The sequence below is a fragment of the Budorcas taxicolor genome, chromosome 19 (assembly GCF_023091745.1).
Source record: "Budorcas taxicolor isolate Tak-1 chromosome 19, Takin1.1, whole genome shotgun sequence".
In the NCBI taxonomy this organism is placed as follows: domain Eukaryota; kingdom Metazoa; phylum Chordata; class Mammalia; order Artiodactyla; family Bovidae; genus Budorcas; species Budorcas taxicolor.
The window spans coordinates 31,092,790-31,115,792 of record NC_068928.1 but is presented as its reverse complement, the minus strand read 5'-3'; the positions used below and the strand labels follow the sequence as shown (position 1 = coordinate 31,115,792).

The 23,003-nt window shown below is 52.0% G+C and overlaps 1 protein-coding gene across 1 annotated transcript in view; it reads right to left on the bottom strand.

The window, feature by feature from the left end:
• Window positions 1-23,003, bottom strand: part of ARHGAP44 (Rho GTPase activating protein 44) — a 49,963-nt gene that overhangs the window by 824 nt on the left and 26,136 nt on the right. Inside the window, exons 7-18 of the mRNA XM_052657135.1 lie at window positions 21,662-21,743; window positions 21,044-21,171; window positions 19,206-19,317; window positions 18,762-18,843; window positions 16,971-17,051; window positions 14,205-14,318; window positions 13,512-13,603; window positions 12,471-12,651; window positions 5,803-6,024; window positions 4,298-4,455; window positions 3,071-3,451; window positions 1,220-1,269 (exon numbers count right to left, since the gene is read on the bottom strand). Coding sequence (XP_052513095.1) covers window positions 1,262-1,269; window positions 3,071-3,451; window positions 4,298-4,455; window positions 5,803-6,024; window positions 12,471-12,651; window positions 13,512-13,603; window positions 14,205-14,318; window positions 16,971-17,051; window positions 18,762-18,843; window positions 19,206-19,317; window positions 21,044-21,171; window positions 21,662-21,743 — 1,641 coding nt within the window. The 3' untranslated portion in view covers window positions 1,220-1,261. The remainder of the gene's footprint in view (window positions 1-1,219; window positions 1,270-3,070; window positions 3,452-4,297; window positions 4,456-5,802; window positions 6,025-12,470; window positions 12,652-13,511; window positions 13,604-14,204; window positions 14,319-16,970; window positions 17,052-18,761; window positions 18,844-19,205; window positions 19,318-21,043; window positions 21,172-21,661; window positions 21,744-23,003) is intronic.

Below are 23,003 nucleotides of genomic sequence, written 5' to 3'. Positions count from 1 at the left end.
GTGGGGCTTCCCGTTTTTGTCAAACATTCCATCCAAGGAAGACTATGGCAAGTGGACAGACAGACGCATAGACACCGTCTTCAAAGACACACAAACATGGAAGCTCTGGGACGAAGGTCCTCCTCTCTCCTGACCCCCCCACTGCCCAGAACAGCCCCCTGCCTGACCCAGCAGAGACGGGGACGGGGGTGGGGGTCCACAGCTCGGCCGCGCTCCTCCTCCTGCCAGCCTGGCCTGTAAGGTGTGGCACACCCTGCAGCTTGGACTCAAAGCCCCGCCTCTGTCCCCAGGCGGAGTGCGACCTTGGGCGCCTTCTGACCCCGCCTGGGCCTGGCAGTCACTGGGGTGACACAGGTGGGACGGTGCCTGCAGGCGAAGCAGGTGAAGGACGCTCAGCCTGAGGAGAGCTGCCCGGCGGCCACCTTGGCCACTCCTTAAGCCACACTGAGCAGGAAGGTAACTCAGGCAGATGGGACGCAGTGGGAGAGAAGCCCCTGCAGACGGCTAAGAAAGGAGAGGCCCATCCTTGGGACAGAGGCCCCAGGAGGCCTGTCGGGGCCCGTGTGGGCGGCAGACACCGCAAAGCCACTCCTGTCCAGAATGTGCAGCTTTCCTGGGGGGCAGAGGGGACCCCCTGCGCCATTCTGGCTGCCGACACCCGCTTCCTGCCTCTGCTTTCCTTACGAACTTATACCCTTTACAGGAGCAGGAGGCCTGGCAGAAACTGCTAGGAGGGCTCCCAGCGTATTTCACTGAATTGACAGAAAGGCCCTGGCTAGCTGCATACCTGGGACAACATGAGCTCGGGGTGAATTCTAGAACGGACACTAGGGGTTCTTTAGAAACTGCTGACCATCCTGGAGGACCGGGCGGGTCCTCTCCCCAGGGGCCCCTCCCTAAACCCCACGTGCTTGTGCCTCCCCCAACACTGGGCACACATCGTCAGCCAGCGGGTCATCCAGTAACACAGACCTGGGATGAGGGAGGGGGCTGTCACCCCTTCCTTCTAAGACCACGTGGGAAGCAGCTGGGGCTGGGCGACCCTGGAGGGGGACAGTGAGGGAGAAGCTGAGCGCGGCCTCTTTCTCCTCCTGCGAAAAGCCAGGAGGCGGCCGCTGAGCCCCCAGGCCACGAGAGGCTGCCGTGCGGGTCGGGGTGCATGCAGAGCGCAGGGTGCGGCCTGGCTGCGGGCAGGAGAGGTAAGGCCGGGACCGCTTACCCTGCAAATCCCCCTCACGTGTCCACAACCGCGTCCCCCGTGTCACACAGCTGCGAGAACACAGCAACAGGAGTCGGAGAGAGGAAGAGATACGATGAGACGACAACAGAACACAGCACGCCCAACAGCACAGTCAGGGGGCCGCAGCAAACCACGACGACCACACCGCTCAGACCACTGCCCCGCGGGATGAGGGGCTGGGCCGCCGCCCCCCAGATGACTGCCCAAGGGCAGCAGCTCTGCACCAGGGGTGGCCGGGACCGCCGCCATCCATCAGGGACTCTTCCAGAACTACCAGCGGGAGGGAGGTGGTGCTCACTGTGGTTCTCCAGGGAGGGCTCTCCTTAATGTCTTAAGAGCCTCAGGGTGGACAGAGCAGCTGAGCCTTCACCATTAATCACATCCAAAGAAAGCCAGATCGCCAGACGGCCACTCCCCATGGTATATACATCTGCTCCCTGCACCCCAGGCACGCGCACTGGACTGGTCTCTTCTAGGCAGCAAAGCACTGAACCCATCTGGTCAAGGGAACCCTCACTCCCGAGGGCGGACGTGGGGATGAATAAAAGCACAAGTCAGGACCCAGGGCTAGACCGCTCCCTCCAGTGTGTGTGTGGCATGTCTGCGTGGAGGCAGCTGTGTTTGTATATGTATGTGTGTGGCGTGTGTATACAGTAAGTGTATATATGGTGTATCTGTGTGTGATTTATGTGTATCTGTAGTATGAGTGCATGTAAGCATGCTTGCATGCATTTATCTGTGTGGTGTGTGTAGGTTATGGTTACACATTTTCCTAGAGGAAAAATAGCTCTACCTTGGATGTTAAAGTTACAGAACCTTGTCTGAAATTGCATGCTCAGTCACTTCAGTCGTGTCCAACTCTTTGTGACCCCATGGACTGTAGCCCTCCAGGCTCTTCTGTCCATGGGATTCTCTAGGCAAGAATACTGGAGTGGGTTGCCATGCTCTTCTCCAGGGGATCTTCCTGACCCAGGGATCAAACCCATTATCTCTCACATCTGCACTGGCAAGAAGGTTCTTTACTGAGCCCTTTCTAAATATATCTTGCTAGGGAAAAACCTTTTTCTAATAAGGCCTGTTTGAAGTGAGATGAAAGTCGCTCAGTCGTGTCTCTTTGTGACCCCATGGACTCATGAAATTCTCCAGGCCAGAATACTGGAATGGGTAGCTGTTCCCTTTTCCAGGGACTCTTCCCAATCCAGGGATTGAACCCAGGTCTTCTGCATTGCAGGCAGATTCTTTACCATCTGAGCCACCAGGAAAACCCAAGAATACTGGAGTGGGTAGCCTATCCCTTCTCCAGGGGAATCTTCCCGACCCAGGAATCGAACCGGGGTCTCCTGCACTACAGGTGGATTCTTTACCAACTGAGTTATCAGGAAGCCCATAAGACTTGTTTAGTTATTAGGAAAATATGTCTTTGTCTCTCAACCTCTGTTCTCACGGTGAAAACTGGTACCTGAGCTGCCAGTGCTAAGCTGAGCAAAGCCCCAGACACACCTGTGCTGTGATCCCACTTTCTGCCATCACAGTCCAGCCCCTCCTGAAGCCGCCTCTTCCCAGGACGCAGGGCGCTTGGCCCCCAGATGCAGGATCAGAACCCAGGCTGGCAGGCGTTCAATTGGGAAAAATCCCCTAGGGAGCCCCCTCTCTGCAGGACAACTGGGTCCGGGGCTGTCCACGGCCTCCGGGGGGCTTCTAAGGAGACCACCCCATAGGCCACAGATGGCTCCAGCAGTCATCCCTGGAAAACAGGGCCCACCTCCTGCGAAGTCCCCAGTGGTCCCACCATGCTAAGGCTCACACAGATGCCACGCGTGCCAAGGTTACCTGTCGACATGCTCTCCCCAGGGGACACGCCGTCCAGCACGGGATGCTCTGAGGACTGCGGGCTGGAGGCGGCGAGGCTGACGGTGGGCGGCTGGGGCGGCGGCAGGGTGGGCCTCTGGCGGGGCTTCGGGGTGGGCCGCGACTTGCTTAGGGCGCCCGTGAAGCCAGAGGGGGAGGCCAGTGGGGGCGCCGGGGCCGCGGGGGAGAGCTGGCCTGATGCCAGGGAGTAGCCCGGGGGATAGCTGAGTCCGTAGGGTGACGGGGTGCTGGGGGGCGTGGGGGACAGGCTGAGTGGGGATGGCTGGCCGGCAGGCTGCTCAGGCAGGGGCCCCGGCTGGCCGAAGGGAACCTTGGGCGGAATGGGTGCCAGCTTCTTGGAGACTGAAAGACAAATCAGCACACAGGGCTGTTAAGTGGCACTCACCATCCATCCATGTGGCTGTGAGCACCTTTGCCCTCACCAGCAGTGCCCCACGCCTGGCTCCTGCCACCCTGAGGGCAGCTGATGCTGTTTTTAAAATTCACCTAGAACTGCAGGTTTTCACATCTGCCCACCTGTTCACTAATGTCTCCTCCTCTTCTCTCGATTCCTGCTGTGACTGGCACACACACACCCACACACACCCACACACACCACCACCACCCCACTCCCCACCCCCACCCCCCACCCCCAGGCAGCGGCTGAGTTCAGAGTCCTTCCATCGCTTCACAGTGGTACAAGCATCAGGGTGTCTGGGAGAAGGTGGGAGTTGAGGATGCATTATCCGGGAGGGGACGACTAGAGATGGGCCTGGACACTGGACCCTGGACAAAGCGACCATCCTCAGGGCAGGAAGCTCTTTCGGCTGAACCTCCAATGGCTCTGGGATGCCATAACAGTGACCTCTGACCCAGTCCTCCGGCCACAGAGGCCCAGAGCCTCCATCACTCAGTCTGTCTTTTCCCTGTCCTTGCCCTCAGTCCCATGAACCTGCCCTGGAAGTGTTTACCCTTTAAGAATCCCAGGTGTAGATGTGGACAGATCTGCATTGTTCTAGGTGTACCACTGCCCTGACTCCTCTGCACTGCCCTCCTTTTACTTTTTTTGATTCAGGATCTTAGTTCCCCGATGACGAAGGATTGAACCTGTCCACCTGCAGTGGAAGCAGAGTTCTAACCACCAGACCCCCGGGCAAGTCCCCACACTGCCCTCTCATTTATTTAGTGATGAGGGTGGCCATGACGTACCTTTCCGGAGGGTGTGAGGGCTCTGGTCCGCAGGTGGCTGGCCCGGACTTGTGCCTGGCTGTGCCCCAGGCTGCGAGCCTGCACTGGGTGTCCCCTGGCTAGAACCCGGACTTCCCTTCTGCCCTGATCCTGGAGAAAGTTCTTTGCTTTTAGAAGCACTGTATCACAAGAGAGTTATAAAACAGTTAGTCCCTGAACTCAGACAGCTTCAGCATCAGAATCATGAACTGAATATATGTTCTCTGGGCAGGTGTGGTCCTCTCAGACCTTCCTAAAGCCTTCAAAGATGCCTGTGGAAGTGACCGGCCCCTCCTGGGGGCTCTGAAGGCCTGAGCTCCACTCCCATCTCCAGGTGGCCCCCTTATGGCCAGATCCCTTTTCCTGGCCTCGGCCCTCTCCCCAGCAGACCATCCCAGCAAGTCTCCTCTTTGTCAGTTTCCTCCTCCAGCCAGCAGCCCCTGCTTCCTGCTGACCTCTCTCCCCACTCCTGCATCCTGAAACAGAACCAAAGCCCATGATTCCATGGCCAGAGTTGGCAACCCCTTGTCCTCTCTGGTGGAGCCATCAGCAACCACCCCATCCAGGGTCATCTCCAGCCCCTGCCAACTCTGTCATTTCCCATCTCACAAGGAAAATACTTTCTATACATTAAAGAAAAAAAAACAAAAAACCTGCAACCCCTTCACTTAGGGATTGGTATCTGTGTGCTTGTGCACACACACACAAAGTCACCAAAATGTTTCCAATTCCTAACAGAATGCACAGTGGGCCTGGTGAAGTGGCTTTCCTAATTTTCTGAATTGTTTAGAACAGAGACAAACAGCCAAGGGGTCTGTGCAACCCCGCTTGTAGAATCCCCTCTGACTATGCCCCTCTCAAGGGGGGTTGTGGGGGGGCCTCCTCCCCTGTGCCCCTGGGGACCAGTGACCCTGTGCCAGCTCAGATCACACTTTCCATTTTTGGAGGGACAAGGGCCTTTCTCCATAAAAGCTCATGGAACCAGCACTGGAACCAGCAGGCTCCCCAACTCTTTTCTTCCTCCACGAGAATGAAATGCATGATCTTGTCACCTCCATTCTTTACCTGACTTGCACCCATTTTAGCAGTAAAAATGGCCCCTATGCATCTAAAGGAAGAGGAGTGGAGAGGAGAACCACTGAAACTCTAAATTTCAAAACAGGTAACAAGCTGTAACCGTACAGGAGGTGACAGAGGAGCTGGGATCTCAGCTTCCTCGCCTGCTTTGGCAAGCTGCCACCTTACACGTGCATCTGGGATGCTATTCCTAAAAAGCCTGGGCTCCCTCTGATTACACAGGGGCTGTGAATCCCTACCTGCTGCCAGCATGAAGCAGAAGCCAAACCAGGATGCTTAGAAAGGGGACGGGGGACATGACCAACTGCAAGAGGCTCTAAACGTGCGCAGCAAACCCGAAACCCCTCATCCATGTGCACTGCAAGCTAGCCTACCCGGGGGTCGGGTGGAAGGCAGCGCCCCGGACTTACCTGGTTCGTTCAGCTGCAGGCTGGAGGCCGAGGCCGGATGGAGAGAGCGCGGGCGCCACGGGGCCCTCCGGGGACTGCTCCGGGAGGGGCGACGGCAGGGGCGGGGCGAGCTCGGCGGGTGGGGCGGGGGGCTGCATGGCAGGCGGGGCGCAGGATGCCTTCCGGCCGGCTGAGGAGCCTCTTCGAGCCACCCACGACGTGTCCATGACCCTCACGCCCATGCTGGCCGGGGACACAGAGACACCCAGGCTTAGCAGCGCGCCCACGGCGCCGGGCTCCTGCCCCCACGAAGCGGCCAGCAGCGCAGCCCCGAGCATCTGTTGGACCAAGGAAGCAAGGCGGCGGCCGTGCTCCGCGGAGCGTCCGGCAGCTCCAGGCTGGGGCGGCCTGGGCACCGCTAGCCTTAGGACCGCGGCGTGCCCGACAAGCTCCCCGGAACCCAAGCTTCCCTCAGAGCAGAGAGCGGCTTCGCTGGGGGGGTCACCCACTCCTCCCAAGTGGAGGGTGGAGGCGAGGCGGGGAGGGGGAGGGGGGCGGGCAGCATCAGACTAGAAGAGAGCACCGACCAGCAGGGACACCTGAACATCCATCCTTCTTTTTGTCACCTGGGGGTCCAGGAGCACAGGACCAACTCAGGACTCTGGGGCCAGCTCCAGGACGCTGGCTGGCTTACAACCTCTGCAAGGTCTACAGAGCAGGGCGGGGCTGATCATGCTCTGGTCAGTCCCCACCCCCAATTCCACTTCAAGAAGGGGGGACACAGCTCTGAGTACATCGGCCAAAGCAACCAGACACGCACATTCACCCCTGCAGAGCTCGCTAAGGCACCGCTCGCTATTCCCATGGACTGCACGTGGCCTCATGGCTACCCGAGGATACTGTACCTTTGGATTTTCCTAAGGCTGCAGGGACAGAAACACACAGACATTAGTGTGGCAAACACTGCGCCTGCCTCTGGACACACAGCGGCTCTCTGTCAGGGCCAGGGGCTAAGCCTGGGGCTTCCACTGAGCCTTGAAATTGTTTGTTTAGTCCGTCTCTCCAGTTAAAGTGACTTTTCTGTCTGCACAGGTGAAGAGCATCCTACCAAGCTCACAGGTGAATAAAGACAGAAGCTGAAGAGTTGACACTGGAGCTTGTGGTGGGGGTTGGGGGCATGTCACAAGGAAGGGAAAAAAATCCACAGAAGCAGCCATCCGCTCTTTTCTAAGTTATATGATTTAGAAGGTGGTCAATCTCCTTTCCTGTGGTCTAGGAGATGACTGGTTCCATGATACATAGTCAAAGCCTTCACTGACTATGGCAAGAGCTAATACTGCCAGTATTAAGGGAGACACAGATGTTCATGCAGGGAGAACACCGGCCAGTCCCCATCTCCACTGGGGATAAGCAGAGGGTTGCCCCTACTTACTGTCACCCACACTGGCCAGGAGCACTGAGCTGCCACACCGTGAGTCTGCCCACCTTGCAGAGGTGCAGCAAGATTCAAACCAAAGCTTCAAGGTTGGGGATTGGTTGTAGCAGGTGGGATGTGGTCCTTTACAAAAATGTGTGGGGAGGGAGCCTCCGTGAGAGGCACAGAGGACAGTGGTACTACAGCCGTGCACACAGAAAGGGACAGCTTCTGACACACTTTCCCGGGGAGAGCGGAGGGGATAGCGGAGGGGAGACCCCCACCCCAGCCACCACCACGCCGCCCCTGTGTAGTGTCACTGTTAACACATTATGGACCAGGGCATTTTTGCAGAAGCTAACGCTTGTGGTATTAATACCTCTCTGGTCAATAATGTGTTAATAGTTCTCTTCTCCAAGGCATTTTGGGGGCAGCTGGTCTCTCTCTGGGATCCACTACCCACCCGCTTGCAAGTTGCCTTGGCTCTGAGGACCACCCCCAAATAAACAGGCACCTTCTACAGGGGATCCAGTCACCCCCGGAGGCCACTCAAAACTCTGCAGCAGGGTCCAATGGCATCCCCTGGTATCTAAAGTAAGCTGGGGCAAGCAGCAAACTGTGCTCTCTGGGTTTCTAAATTTATCAGGATGAAAAAGAGCAAAAAGCTTAACATTCCACTTGGGGAAGTGAACTGACGCCACTTTGTCGCAATGGTTGGTGACGCTGTTCCCTGCGGCTCCTAGAAGAGCCCAAAAGGAGGGCGGTTTCACACTCGCGGGTTTTCTTTCTTATCACACTCCCTTTCACTTAGAAAGACCTTCCCCATTTGAGACGGCAGGCGTGGGCTTTGGCATCAGGACTGGTGGGGGGACACTTTCTATTATCAACTGCATCTCCCAGCACCATGGACCCCAGACACCAGGCTATCTGATGATGCCCTGGTTCACCAAGGCGAGGACGTGGAGGGAGGACCAGTGAGACCCACTAAACCGCAGCAGCAAAGCATCAGCAACCAAGCATCGAGAGGTGAACGCACGCTCCTGCTTCCATACACAGCAAGCCGCCTGTCATCACGACTCTCCCAGCTGAAGTGACTTTTGTGGGGCAGGCAGCATGCCCTGTGCCCAGGAAACAGGCATCAGAAGTTCACAGATGTCTTCCAAAGGCAATAAAAATCTTTATAGACCAATGAATCACAATGGCAACAGTGACAATCTTGGAGGCGTCAAAGCTAATGAAAGAGGCTAATGAAAATCTGCTTGAAACATTGGCAGATTTAAGTGTCTGAATGTCTAGCTAGAACTCCACCCAAAGACAAAATTTATAAAATTGCTTGGCATGTTACCAAGAGCAAGGGAGCTACTCAGAAGCAGAAGAATCCAACCGGAAGGTCACAGGAGCAGGTCTTAAGTTTCTGCTCACTGTTTTGTCACACAAAGAAGTAATAGTCACAAGAATGAAATAACTTCGTGTTGTTTTAAAAAAACACCAGATTCAATCCATCAAAAACAACCAACTCCCTTAGAAACTTCACAGACACCCACATCACTTATGGATGTCAAAAGATTCCCCAGAGCCACTGCTTCAGGTGAGAATGAGAAGAACTTGGTTTTTGGATCCTTCATAGTTGAATCAAGGCAGAGGCGAGAACCAGAGGCCACAAAGAACACCCGAGAAGCAAAGGGTTTGGAGAGCAATTAGCAGAAAGCAGGGCGACGTGGCAAGAGTCCAGGAGGGGACCCGTTCAGAGTCCTCATCTGCTCCCCCTTGGGATTCACATGGGGCAGGCTGGCTGGCAAGGCAGCTCCACTGACAGCTACTCTTCCCTGCTTCACTCCTCCTAGCCTACTGGGACCTCGTAGTGCAGAGTAGCTTATCCTAAGCTAGGCTTTTCTGGTGAGTCAGAAGCTCAAGAATGTGCCTGCCAATGCAGGAAACCCAAGTTCGATCCCTGGGTCAGGAAGATCTCCTGGAGAAGGGAATGGCTACCCACTCCAGTATTCTTGCCTGGAGAATCCCAAGGACAGAGGAGCCTGGTGGGCTATAGTCCATAGGGTCACAAAGAGCTGGACATGACTGAGTGACTAACCCTTCACACTATAACCTGGCAGGCCACATAGGGAAAAGATAAGATGCAGGACCTTAAAAATTAGGAGACAAAGGCCTGCCCCAGAAAAAAAAAAATCGGAAAGTTGGAGATTTCAGCATAAGAACAGGTGTCTACAGAAAGAATACATTTATCACTGAGAATAGAAGTTTGCTCTGGACTGTTCCAAGTGATGAGCTGTCAAGAGTTAGCAGCTACATTTCTTTTTGACCTCTGTAGGACAGACATCCGGAGAAGGCAATGGCAACCCACTCCAGTACTCTTGCCTGGAAAATTCCATGGGCGGAGGAGCCTGGTAGGCTGCAGTCCATGGGGTTGCTAAGAGTTGGACACGACTGAGTGACTTCACTTTCAGTTTTCACTTTCAAGCATTGGAGAAGGAAATGGCAACCCACTCCAGTGTTCTTGCCTGGAGAATCCCAGGGACAGGGGAGCCCGGTCGGCTGCCATCTATGGGGTCGCACAGAGTTGGACACGACTGAAGCGACTTAGCAGCAGCAGCAGGATAGACATCTGTCATGCTGTTTTTATTTCTGGCCACATCATGTGGCACGCAGGATCTTAGTTCCCCAACCAAGGATCAAACCCATGACCCCTGCAGTGGAAGTGTGGAGTCTTGACCACTGGATCACCAGGGAATTCCTCGTCATGCTGTTTTTGAATCCTGGTCAGGAACAGTCTTACCCAGAGATGCTGGCCAGTATATGGATTTGAGGTATTTAAGTATACAGAGGTCGGATAGGCTTTGATTTTTCATCTAGAGATTGGTTACATTTGGAATCACTGGAAAAGACCCTGATGCTGGGAAAGATTGAAGGCAGGAGGACAAACAGGGACAGAGAATGAGATACTTGGATAGCATCACTGACTCAAGGAACGTGAGTTTGAGCAAACTCCGGGAGATGGTGAAGGATAGGGAGGCCTGGTGTTCTGCAGTCCATGGGGTCGCAAAGAGTCGGACATGACTGAGCAACTGAACAACAAGTCTATACTGATCTGAAAGGTTTTGATTTTTGTTCTGAAGATCAGGTACATTTGGCAAATACTTGCTGAGAGAAAGGAAGCAAGAAAGCCTGGTATCTCCCCCCAAATCCACAGGAGATTTGGGAGTTCCTGGACCATTTAAAATGAACTTGGAGGCTGGGCAGCAGTGGCATAGTAGGTGCCAACATGAGAGATGAGTAAAAAGGATCCTAAAGATCCTGGCTCAGCCTTGCCCACACTCCCCCAGGAAGGTCAGGATCAAGTATTTCTAGCTCCTCTAGGGATCATTCCTCTCCTAAATGCATAACAAAGTTTCTTCACCTCCCCAGGACAAATAACAGCCGGAGGCACCAGGCAACATTTCACAGACCTGGTCTCAGCACCCACAAATGTGTGAATCCAGGAAATGTGGAAGCAGAGGTGGGGCCTGGGCCAAGAATACACCTCTCGAAGGCCGAGCTGACAATCCAAGTCTCAAATACGAGTCAAAGTTTCCATGGTACCCAGAACCTCTAGCTCTGTCTGAAGAAAAATCCCGGCACCCTCTCACCACTCCACAACCCTGTTCAGAGTAGCTGCATTTGGGGTTCTCCATCTTTCTACTTGGTCTTCAGAGGACCCCAATATCCACAATCACAACAACAAGCTCCTTGGAACATGAGTTCTATCTCATGACAACAGGCTTTTTGATGTAATAAACTTGGGAAAGGATGCCACAGCCCGCTGTGAAGATACGTGACAGATCACAGCATGTAAAAGACCCCACAAACTCATACATTCAGGAAAGTGGCTCCAACATGTTGAATCATGTGTCTCAGGAACTCACGAGACCTGGGTGTCTATCTCCTCCCCCCGCCCCAACATAACCAAGCATCAGTGGAACCTGTGTTCCACAGAGCACCTCAGGTCGCTCCTGAACTTCTCAATTACACGTGCTTATTCCAAATTACAGGCTTCCCTGGTGGCTCAGGGGTAGAGAATCTGCCTGCCAGTGCAGGAGACATGGGTTCCATCCCTGGGTCAGGAAGATCCCTTGGAGTAGGAAATGGCACCCCATTCCAGTATTCTTGTCTGGGAAGTTCCAAGGACAGAGGAGCCTGGAGGGCTATTGACCACAGGGTCGCAAAGAGTTGGACATGACTTAGCAACTAAACAACAGCAACATTCCAAATTACAGTGCCTCCAGGCTAAGGTGTCTGTGTAGACATACTCATGGATTCAGGTGCTGCTGTCTGCTGACCTGGTGAGGCCCTCTGAGGATCAGAACAGAAGTGATATTGCTACAGACACATCAAGTAGGACTGGAAAGAGCGGCTACACAGAGCTGCATGGCGTGCACGACCTCAGCATCCTTTTTCTTTTTTTGGCATACTGCATGGCATGCGGGATCTCAGTTCCCTGACCAGGGACTGAACCTGTACCCCCTGCATGGAAGCTCTGAGTCCTAACCTCAAGTGACAACCTAACTTGACTACCAGGGAAGTGCCCAGGGTCCTTTTTCTTTTTTTTTTAAAGCTTGTTCTGATTCTCTTTTGTTGCATAACAAACCACCCTCAAAATTTAGTAGCTTATCGATCCAGGCCACAAATCCACAATTCTGACAGAACTTGGCAGGGTCAACTCGACTAATCCACACAGCACTAGCTGAGGTGGCTTGACTTACGTAGTTTTAGCCTCTGTACCCCTAAGCTCCAGCAGCACCTGTAAAACCGCCTGCAGACCCTGGGGTCCCAGAGAGATGGCTCTCTAGCCACAGAAATCCTGACGACCCTGGCTCTTTATATTCAGAAGACCATACTATAGGGGCCAGTGGACACTGAATGCCCCAAGGTGCCACAGTGACAACTTTCTCGTAGAGGTCATCTGGATGGCTTTTCAGAGGGGACTGGGAGTCAGATCAGGTCTGGCGGGGAAGACAGGGAGCCCAGCTCTGATGCAGAGGCATCTGGGAGTGAAGGACCACAACTGACCCTCCAGGGTATCCCCCCCAGCTAGAGATGCCTCACACAGGAACCGAACTGCTTAAAAACCATGTTTAAAAGACAAATTCCAAAGCATTTGCTGGCATCAGGAATGAGGTGACAGGGCCACTTAAACTGCTGCTGGTTAAGTGCAGCCTTCCTGTCACTCATCTCAGTCAACCCCTCCCTCCCCCAAAGCTAAGAAAGGGACGCGAGTTCCTACCCATCCTTTTTGTAAAACTCCAGCATCATGTTATCTGTGGCCACACTGAGGGGCCGGCGGGCCTGCTCGGGCTGGCGCCGGTCGGCGGGGTCCATGTCTGGGGAGGGCATTGAGCTATAGTTGGCGTTGTGGTTCACATGCACTGGACTCCCGTAATTGCCCGTGATGTTGAACTCTATCTCTGTGGGGAAGACAGAATAGATGCACACAGTCTGTGAGCTGGCCAAGCCATCCCTGGGCAGGAGGGAAACCAGTAGAGAAATGGCCACTCTTTTATGCGTCACCCCTGAAACTCTCATCCCATGGTTCAATGTTAGATCATCTGTTATTAACTCATCTTATTATATTTCATGGCGCTCACCTAGCATGTAATAGAATAGGGACTTAATAAAGCACTTTTTTCATCTGTGATTCACAAAACAAATTCAGTCAAATAGGAACAGATGGGTATTTTCTTTTTGGGAAAAAAAAAAAAAAGGCAGAATCATCTATCTCAATCCTCACATTTAAGACTGAAATAAAATGCCAGAGCGGTCTAAATCAAATCAGGGAAAAGGGCGATGCCCACTCTCAACACTGTTATCTGATATTGTTGAAGTGCTAGCCAATGGAATTAGTCAAGAAAAGAAAATAACAGGCAATATTACTATCTGTAGAGGATGATGACGATGAGATGTCTTTTCAGAAAACCAAAGAGAAAAAAAAATTACACGATTACAAACAGAAAGAGATCTCACTTCAGACTGCATGCTCTCAAATGGAGTCTCATCTCATCCCCCCCTGACTACAGCTGATTTATCTGCAGTGCTCATGAGCTCAGCCACAGAACCTACAGGGTTTTACCTTGAACTCCTACCTCCTTTGTTTCTTTATCCTGATTTCCTACCACTGGCCAAAGGTGGTATGCACAGGGGGCTTAAAAACAAAGCAATACACACACACGCCTTTGGCCGGTGGTACTCAATCTCAAAGATTCAGAACTCACAGCAAACTCCCGTTCCCCCTCAGAGGCCGACTCCCACGTCAGCTGCTGCCACATACCCCCGGGGAAGAACCAGTCTGCGTGCTGGATGATCGGCTCAATGATCCCGACGATCTGCAGTGAGACCGTGGTCATCATCTCTGTGATGTTCCTGGGGGCACAGGGCAAAGGAGGACAGGCGGGGTGAGCAGCCAAGGCAGGGAGGAGGCCCTGGACCAGAAGCCTGCACACCTGGGTCTGAGAGCGTGTGTCCTTTTGGGGAGGGCACTTCACCTTTCTGAACCTCTCCCCATGTCTACAGAATGGAGACACCCACAGAAGTCCTCCCTACAGGAGACGAGTGAGTAACACACACGAAATCACCATGTCTGAGGACTGATTCTCACAACTGCCAGACTCATCCTTTCCCAGCTCTGTTCTCTCTATCAAGACAGCACTCTATCCTTCTGTATCCCAATGCTGGGATGTGCTCTCCACAGAGGGCCCAGGGGCCTAGAAGAGCTTGCCAGACTTGATGCTGACCCAGATGAGCTCAGAAAAGACCTTGGCTACAGGCCTGGCTCTGAGACTATCAACAGGAACTACCTGAAGAATTCTGGGCCTCCTCCTGAGTCTAAAGAAGGACCAGCTCAAGACAGGCATATGACCTGACACATAAATTAGGCTAGTGGCTATCTGGGGCCCTGACCATCCCACCCAGGCTCCCACAGCCCCCCAGTGTGACCCACACACCCCCTCCTCCCTGGACTCACCCTTCTGCTTGTGGCCACAGCAGGTTGGGTCCTAATACAATGGCCATGTTACTGGGTGTCATCTTGTTGACATCTTGGTATTCTGAGAGCTTAGATAAAAACTTGATCAAGTATCTGAAAGGAGGTGAGAAAGGCCAGGTTTTACAAGGGCTCAATACCAGCCATGGTCCCCTAACACCAGCTGGAAACATCTCTTACTGATAAGAAGACTCATACATCCTACAATATAATCAAGATGTGTCATGCGTCAGGATACAAGAATGCTCCAAAAACAGACAGAGCTCTTCCTGGGCTAGTTGTCAATGTCTGTTTCAACAAACTGTGGCCAGAAAAAGATTCTCCATCTTTCCTTTTGACTCAGTGCATAATGCCAGAAATTCCCTCCTTCTTTTCAAACCCGTCACCTCCTGTCTTCCCTGTGTGCAGAGGTGAGAAGTGGTGTGTAGGTGTCACTAGTGGGGACATTTTCATGCTAGGAGCAGTGTCTCAGTGGGACAATGAGAGCCAATGGAGAAAACATTAGACCTAGACTTAGCATGTGGCCCAGAAATTCCACTCCCAGAGAAATACGTCCACACAAAAACGTGGACACAAATGTTTCCAGCAGCATTATTCATCACAGCTGAAAAGGAGAGACCACCAAATATCCATTAAGGGATGAACAGATGAATAAAACGTAGTCCCATCCATACAGTGGAGTACTACTCAGCCCTCAAATGCAATGAAATACTGACACACGCTACTGCATGGATGAACCTTGGAAACTTGATGCCAATGGAGAAAAGCCAGACACAGAGAGCCCAGGGTGAATGACTTCATCTGCATGAAAGGCCCGGCGCAGGCCAATCGACAGAGACAGAACATAGATGAGAGTTTGCCAGGGGCTGGGTAAGTAGAAATGGGGAGTGACTGCTGATGGGAACAGCATTTCTTTGTGGGGTGATGAAAATGTTTTCCAATTACACAGTGATCATAGCTGCACAACTCTGCAGATTTACAAAAACCCACTTAATTGCATACTTATAAACTGCACACTTAATTGCATATGAATGGTTATGTCAATAAAGCTATTATTTTTTTAAAAAAATCAGTGACTGAGTAGCTCTGTACAAATGAAGCACAAAAAGAGCTCTCCCAAACCATACCACACCTGCCTGGTCCTGCACAGGGCCCCGACCCCAAAGCCCAGCTCTTCCCGGGCTCTTGGTTATACAGACAGTGGGTCCAGCCCCATGCTGCCTGGACCACAGCGAAGCGGCTCCTTCAGCAACTGTTGCCCACAGAGCACAAAGACGCTAAGCTGCTAAAGGCCACCTCCACCCACATCCTGCCGCACCACACCCTCCAAGAGGCCATACATGCTTTGACCAGGACACGGGGCCTGAGCTGAGCACGGTCAATCCACAGGCTGTAGCCTGTGGCCTAGCATCACTTGAAGAGTCATTCTTGCTCTTGATCTGATTCTTGCTCGTGGGATGCTTTCTTTCAATTCTGTATATATTTAACACTTCAAGCATTTTACAGCGTGCAGTTCACTAGCATTACTTTCCACTGTGATACAACCATCACCACCATCCATCCCCAGAATTTTTCATTACCCCAAACTAAAACTTGACACCCATGAAATGACAGCCCAACTGCTGCTCCTGACCCCTCCCCCCTTACCCCAGCCACCATTCTACATTCTGGCAACCACCATTCTACTTTCCATCTTTATGAATTGACTACTGTATGTACTGCTTTTTAGCGGAATTGTTCAGAATTTCCCCTTTTGCATTTGGCTTCTTTCATTTAGCATACAGCCTTCCAGGTTCATCCATACTGTAGCGAGAAAGAGAATGTCTCTTCCATTTGAGGCTGAATACTGTACTGTAGGTACTTTTTGTTCACCTGTATTTATCCATTGCTGGATATGTGGGCTGTTTCCACCTCTTGGTTATTGTGAATAACGCTGGCTTGAACGTAGGTGTACAAAATCAAGTCCCTCCTTTCAGATCTTTTGGAAATACACCCAGAAGTGGAATTGCTGGGTCATACAGGAATCCTATGTTTGTCTGAGGACCCACCATGAGAAGTCACTCCTGGGATTTTTTAACAGGAAAATAGAAATAACCAGGCAGATGGCAGTAGGAGCTGAAGCTGAAAATATGCATCTAAGGAAGCTCCACGGAAGACGGGGGTAGGGCCAGGAGCGGTGCTGGTACAAAGTGATGAGGAAGCAGAAAGTGGAAAAGAGCGTAAGCCCGGGAGGGAAAAGATGCGCAGAGCAGTGGGAAGTGAAACCCGGGTGAGGATGAGAAAAGTAAGAGACAGACACATAGAAAATTGCTGGTGACAAGTGGAAACCAGAGAACATTCTCCCAGCCTCTTCTTCCCGAAGCCTGGCTCCAGGACACAACTGCCAAATCCAGCTCAGGGTCTGGTCAGCGTCGCCCCTGGGATCCACAGGCACCTATCTTTGCAGTAAACCCCAGTATCTGAATGCAGCCTGCACTCATCCTTGCTCCTCGCAGACCAAAGAGCTGCATCAGCCAGCAGCTGGTCAGGTAGCCTGCAATGCCTCACAGCCCCAATACAGTCTGTTTCCTCATCTGCAGGATGGTAATTCACAACCTCCCAGGATTGCTTGAAGTTGAAAAGAGACCCTGCATGTTCAATATGCTTTGGACACTGTGTAACGCCAAGCTTGCCAGTGACTAAGCCTTTTGGCCCGGAAATGTGTGTGTGAGGCTTAAATATGACCCGGCATCTCTATCGTCCACTCACCGGATGTTGTTATGATTGGCTTTGGGCAACTTCTCACACGCGTTCCACAGTGCCTGGAGCCTCTTGTCCTGGTCCTGGATGCTGGAAAATTAACAGGAAAAGCCACTGACTAAGTACAGATCAATGAAGTCTTACCAGCACTCAGACTCACCAGCCATCGAAATATTTGAGAAAAAGGAACCAGCCGTTGTCAGTGACCATATCAGTAAACGATTATCATTCATATCTTTGGTTCTTACTATTTCCCCCTCGATAATCTTTCGGTCTTGCCTGTGCTGTTTTAACAAAACTTCCCCTGCACACATCACATGGCCCAGGTCAATGTGTACTGAGGCAGCAGGTGAGGGCAGAGGGCAGACACCTGCAGCTGAGTGGGCAGGGCCATGATGTCATTGGGAGGTTAGCTCTGGCAAAGGACAGGACACCAGAAACATGTCAGCTCCACCCTCACGCCACCACGGCAGCCGACTGGCCAGTCCCACAGACAGTTTGATGCACATTAAGCTTCTCGGCATGTGGAATATAACAGATGCTCAATAAACATCTTCTGAACAAGTAAACGACATGAACTCTTATTGACATAAGGATATCTGACCCTTGAAGACACAACTCAGAGATGGATAGTTTCCACAACCAAAGGATTCTCCATTCTACAGAGAGACTTCCTCAAAGGGTTTCTTTATTGATAGATCTTCTAAGGATTAAAAGAGATTACTGAAAGGTCTACATATATATTTTATTTTTGTTAGGACTACATTTTTAAACATACATTTTTATGAAAACCTACATCAAGGTTTACAGGATTGGAAGACCTTACACTCAAAGAACCGTTTAACAAGAAAAACTGAAAAGAAAATACCGCCAGGAGGCTCAGCTCTGACCCCGTGACCCAAGACCCAAGGTAGGGAACGGCCATCGCAGGGCCCCGAGAAATCCCTGCTTCCATCCTGACCAAGGCGAGAAAAAGTCCCTTTTCTGCTCATCAATCCTCTCAAAGGGCAGAGGGCAGATGCTGCCAAGGTCTTTCCTTCAGTAAAAATTCAACATCCATATGGGACTTCCCTAGTGGTCCAGTGGTTAAGACTACATGCTCTCAATACAGGGGGCACAGGTTTGATTACTATTCAGGGAACTAAGAGCCCACAAGCTGAGCACAGCCAAAAAAAAAAAAAAGGCCAAAAAAAAAAATCAACATTCACATACTGAGGGTCTCTGGTGTATCAGGCAGTGTCACAGGGGTTAGGGAGTGGTGGGTAGTCAGAAGAGACAGTCATCCCTCCCTGCCCCCCATCAGCTCACAATCCAACCAGCTATAGCAACACAGCCTTGAATTTGATCAGTCCCTGCAGAGAACCTGGGGGATGGGGCAGACCCTGACTGCCAGCTGCTGAGCGCCAGTTGTTAGGAAGGAGGCCTCTCTGAGGTGACCTTCAGGGTGGGACCCAAAGAGTCAGAAGGAACCTACGAGGTAGAGGTTTTGGGGAACCAACACCTGTCGCATGGCCAAGTGAATGGGAACAGTCAGCGTGAGGGGGGTCTGAGTGGTGATGGGAGCCTGCAGCCTCCCTGAGTCCTCTGGAAGGCCCAGCTGGGGGCTCTGGGCCACTCTGGTGGCTCCAGCCTGCAATCCGCACCCTGGGACCTGGCTCTCCGGGCATATGTACAAGCCTCTGCCCACAACACACACCAGGATACAGACTCGCTGGATCCTAGGTGGCACGCTTACACAGTTTCAATTAACGCTCCACATAAACCGCATCCACAGGACACACGGAGACCTGGCGTACTCACTTGGAAGCTTGAATCCACTCATCGTAGAGTTCAAAGGTCATCAGAGGTTCTGGCAGCTCCCGGAGATAAGACTTGAGAGCTCCTGGACGTGAACACCGTACAGGCCGTGAGCCGCCGGGACGCGGCAGACACCTACTACCAGCCAGCGTCACCACGGGGGCCACGTTTGGGGAAGGTTCCCCGAGCCTCGTGACCAGGTCACATGGTGGCTGCCACATGCCTGGATCCAAGGCTCTGGCGTGGCCGTGAGGGCCTCCCCTGTCGTGTTACCACCATCACCCCCTCCTTCCTTCAAGGGCACAAGCAACCAGGCCTAAAGTGGGGCCCTGAGTGGACATGCGCAGAGCACGGCAGGGAGCCAGGGGCTCGAGTGTCCCTGACACGTGGCTGTACATCTTCCACGCCCATCCCTTCCCCCGGAGCCCCTCCAGCTGCGGGGCCCACCTGCGATGGCGTGGGGGTCCGCCGAACACTCCTGTACATCCACCACACAGCAATCCAGGGCCGCCTTGAGCTTCTTCAGCTTAGAGGCAGACGGGGCTACTCGGAAGAGACCCTGCCAACAGGACAGGGGTCAGCAGACAGCCTGTACCTTGAGGGCACAACAGCAAGACCAACGGCAGGCAATCTCCCCACCCGCTTCCTCCATGATCTCCCAGGGGCCTCCTTCCCATCACCATGTGTTGACACTGGGACAGCAGGGCCTGGGCCTCATCCCTGGCTGTGGCCTCAGCACCGAGTACAGGGTGGCACGGTGTTCTGGTTGAGTATGTACTTGATTAAATGAACCTTGGGCACGTCGATGTCCCGTCCTTGTGTATTTAAGATATATTTTGGAAAAACAAAAACACTAATTTGAAAAGATACGCGTACCCCCATGTCCACAGCAGCATTATTTACAACTACCAGGACATGGAAGCAACCTAACTGTCTATCGGCAGATGAATGGATTAAAAAACAGATCGTAGGGTCTATAAATGGAATACTGCTCAGCCATAAAAATGAATGAAAATTTTGCCATTTGCAGCAACATGGATGGACCTCGAGGTTATCATACTAAGTGAAGTAAGACAGAAGGAGAAATATTGCATGACATCCCTTATAAGTGAAATCTAAAAAAAAATGATACAAATGAGTTTACTTACAAAACAGAAACAGATTCACAGACTTAGAGAAGAAACTTATGGAACTGATGGTTGCCAGGGGAAGGATAGCAGGAAGGGATCGTTCGGGAATTGGGATGGACATGTACACACTGCTATATTTAAACTGGGTAATCAACAAGGACCTACTGTGTAGCACACGGAACTCAACTCAGTGTTATGTGGCAGCCTAGATGTGAGGGGTGTTTGGGGGACAATGGATACATTTGTATGTAAGGTTGAGTCTCTTTGCTGTTCATCTGAAACTATCACAGCATTGTTAATTGGCTATCCCCCAAAACAAAATAAAAAGTTTTATAAAAATGAGGAAAGAAAAGGCCCCATTCACCTCCCTCCATAAAACTTTCCCTCAGGGACTAAAAAGACCTCATTTTTCATTGGTATTATACATGAAAATGACTGGCATTTAAAACAGGGTCAAAAAAACCTGTTTTGAATAAATCAGGCTTATTTGACAGACACTACACTTATCTGCTCCATAAGCTCATAAGCCCCCATCTCACTCTTTTATACTTTGCTTAGTAATAAATACCATAGATAAATATTGATTGGTTGATCAGATCACAGGAAAGTGGAGTCATGATTTTTAAACTGCCTGCATAAGAAACTGAAGATGAGGTCTACCTCCCAGAAGACCACTGACATAGCAATAAAAACAATGGTTTCCAGTGTCTCATAGGATTATTTTTTTTAACATGTGGCTTGTAAGGAGTGCTTTCTAATGTCTGTATCAGTTTTCAGGATGTCTATTTAAAAAGTTATAATCTAAAGGTTAAAAGGTCTATCTTTTAAATTAGGGAGAGAGGAGGTGGAGAATGGGGTGGAAGAGAAGGAGGAGAAACCCCAATCTCATTACATATGCAGACAGGAGGGCTAGAGAGGGGCTATAAGGCCCTCAGGGCGGGGGTATCACGTCCCACTATCCTCCACTGCCCCTGGAGAGTGAAGGCTCATGGGAGAAGCAGGACCAGTTTGAAGACAGGGGGCTTGTACTGCCGTCTTCCCAGGTTTGGGTTTGTGGGGCCGGGTGAGGATGGTAACAGAGGAGAGACCCCGGAGGCTCCATCTCGCGGGCGAGGAGACCTGCTCACGGCCGAGCTCGGCTGCACCCAGACGCACCTCCTCCTGCATCCCGCATTCCAGCAGCATCGTCACGCACGCCTCGATGGGGAAGGCGATCTCCCGGCCGCTGATCGTGAGGTGCTCCTCCAGGGGCTTCCCAAAGGAAGGCTTCTCCACCCAGGCCTCTGGGGGTGGGGGGTGCAGGTGGAGCAAGAGAGGGGTCAGCACAGGTCACCCCCGCGGGAACCTTCCTTTCCTCTGGTCACACTGCTTCTCCTAAGTGTCCCAGGGACACGGAGCAGTGGACGTGGAAGCATTGTCCAACAATGTCCATGGAAGCACTGTCCAACTGCAGCATCTCCAGTCCTGCAGTTTCGGGGGATGATGGGGAGGAACTGGGGGAGGCGGTGGAAGCCCACCTGCTGTGAGCAGAGCTGCTGGACTTCCTGTTACACACGCACCTCCACACACGCCCATGCACACCCGCCTCATCCCCGCTGGGGTAGTGTGTGTATATGTGTGTGTGCGTGCTCTGCTTTCCTGCCACTGGTCAATGTGCCTGCAGGCGGAGGCCCAGGGCTCACGTGAAGGCGGCCCTGCCGGGGGAGGAGCAGGTGAGCCAAGCACAGGGCCCTGGACAGCAGGCTCCCCGCCCTCCCCGCCCCAGGCACTCACCCTGTTGTGCTTTTATCTGAGGCAACACGGCCTGCAGGAGTGTCAGGGACTTCCTGTGGTACTCGGCCTGCACTTCGATGAGCTGAGGGAACACAAGCAGAAGCATCAGCCTTTGCCGGAGGATGGAGGGCATGGGCTGCCACACCATCGGGGTGCCGTGCCCTCTCCTCCACCCATCTGCAATGACGGGCATTCGTCCCCTCAGCCTCTGCAGCAGAGGGGTGACCATAAAGGGAAGTTTTGGAGGTGGGAGACTCGGGGAGGAGATGAAGGGGACTCTCCAGAGGTGAGCCTGCCTTCACTGCCACCCCAGCTGCGGAGCACCCTGCCCCCAGTTCTCACAGCAAAAGGCACCGAAGGGGGGCAACAATGAAAGGGCTATAAACAGAGAACACATTCAGAAATCCAGATGCCCATGAGAGGGCGCTCAATGCCATGAGCCTCAACGTGTCTTGATTCCCCCAAAAAAGAGTTCAAGATACAACTGGTAGGAAAACGTGTGCTCGATCCACAATCCTCTTCCACCTTGGGAGGCAAAACTGCTTTATCGTGATGTGATTCAAAGGACAAAGTCCCTCAAGATGCTCTGTTCTGCACTTCCCACTACTGAAAAAGCTGCTGAAATGGTAAAAACAGCAGTGGAAAAGCGGTGAATAACTGGCACTTATTCTCTAAATCTCTCCCCGCTCCAAAAAAAAGATTGGGTATGTAGGAGGAAAACGGGAGAGAGAGGCACTTCGCTCAAAAGTCTGCTGTAATGAGTAGCTATTATCCCCAAGGAAAACTAAAAGGGAATTTTTTTTCTTTTTTTAAGTCATAGCGTTGAAAAAAGTGGTACCCAAAGACAATTAGGTAGTCCAATAATGCTTGCAATGTCAACAGTCATTTGTTTTAGATATTTTAAAATGACATATGATCTTCACAAATAAAACCAATGGAATAGACTTGAAAAGAATCCTACTATTTCCAAGTAAACATTTCAAGTTGAAAGGAATAGGTATCAGCTCTCTCACGGTGGAAGAAACTCTGGACTTCTTGGCCATTGATGCTGAGCATGCAGGGGAGCACTGGCTGCCCCCAATTCCGCCCCACGCTTATCAAAGCATCCAGCTTCTCAGGACTCCTCTTCTCTCCTCCTTTTATCTTCTTTCCCTGTCTTTGTATCACTTCCTTGACCCTAAAGAGAAACTTTGAGTTTTATTCCCAACGTTATTTTTCATTTCAGGGTCATAATTATCCGGGCCAGATGATTCAAGTATGGATGACTCAGATCCTGTGTCTCTACTCTATAAATCTGCTCCCATAGAGGAGAGGCAGTTAACAGGCATCAACCCTCATTTAC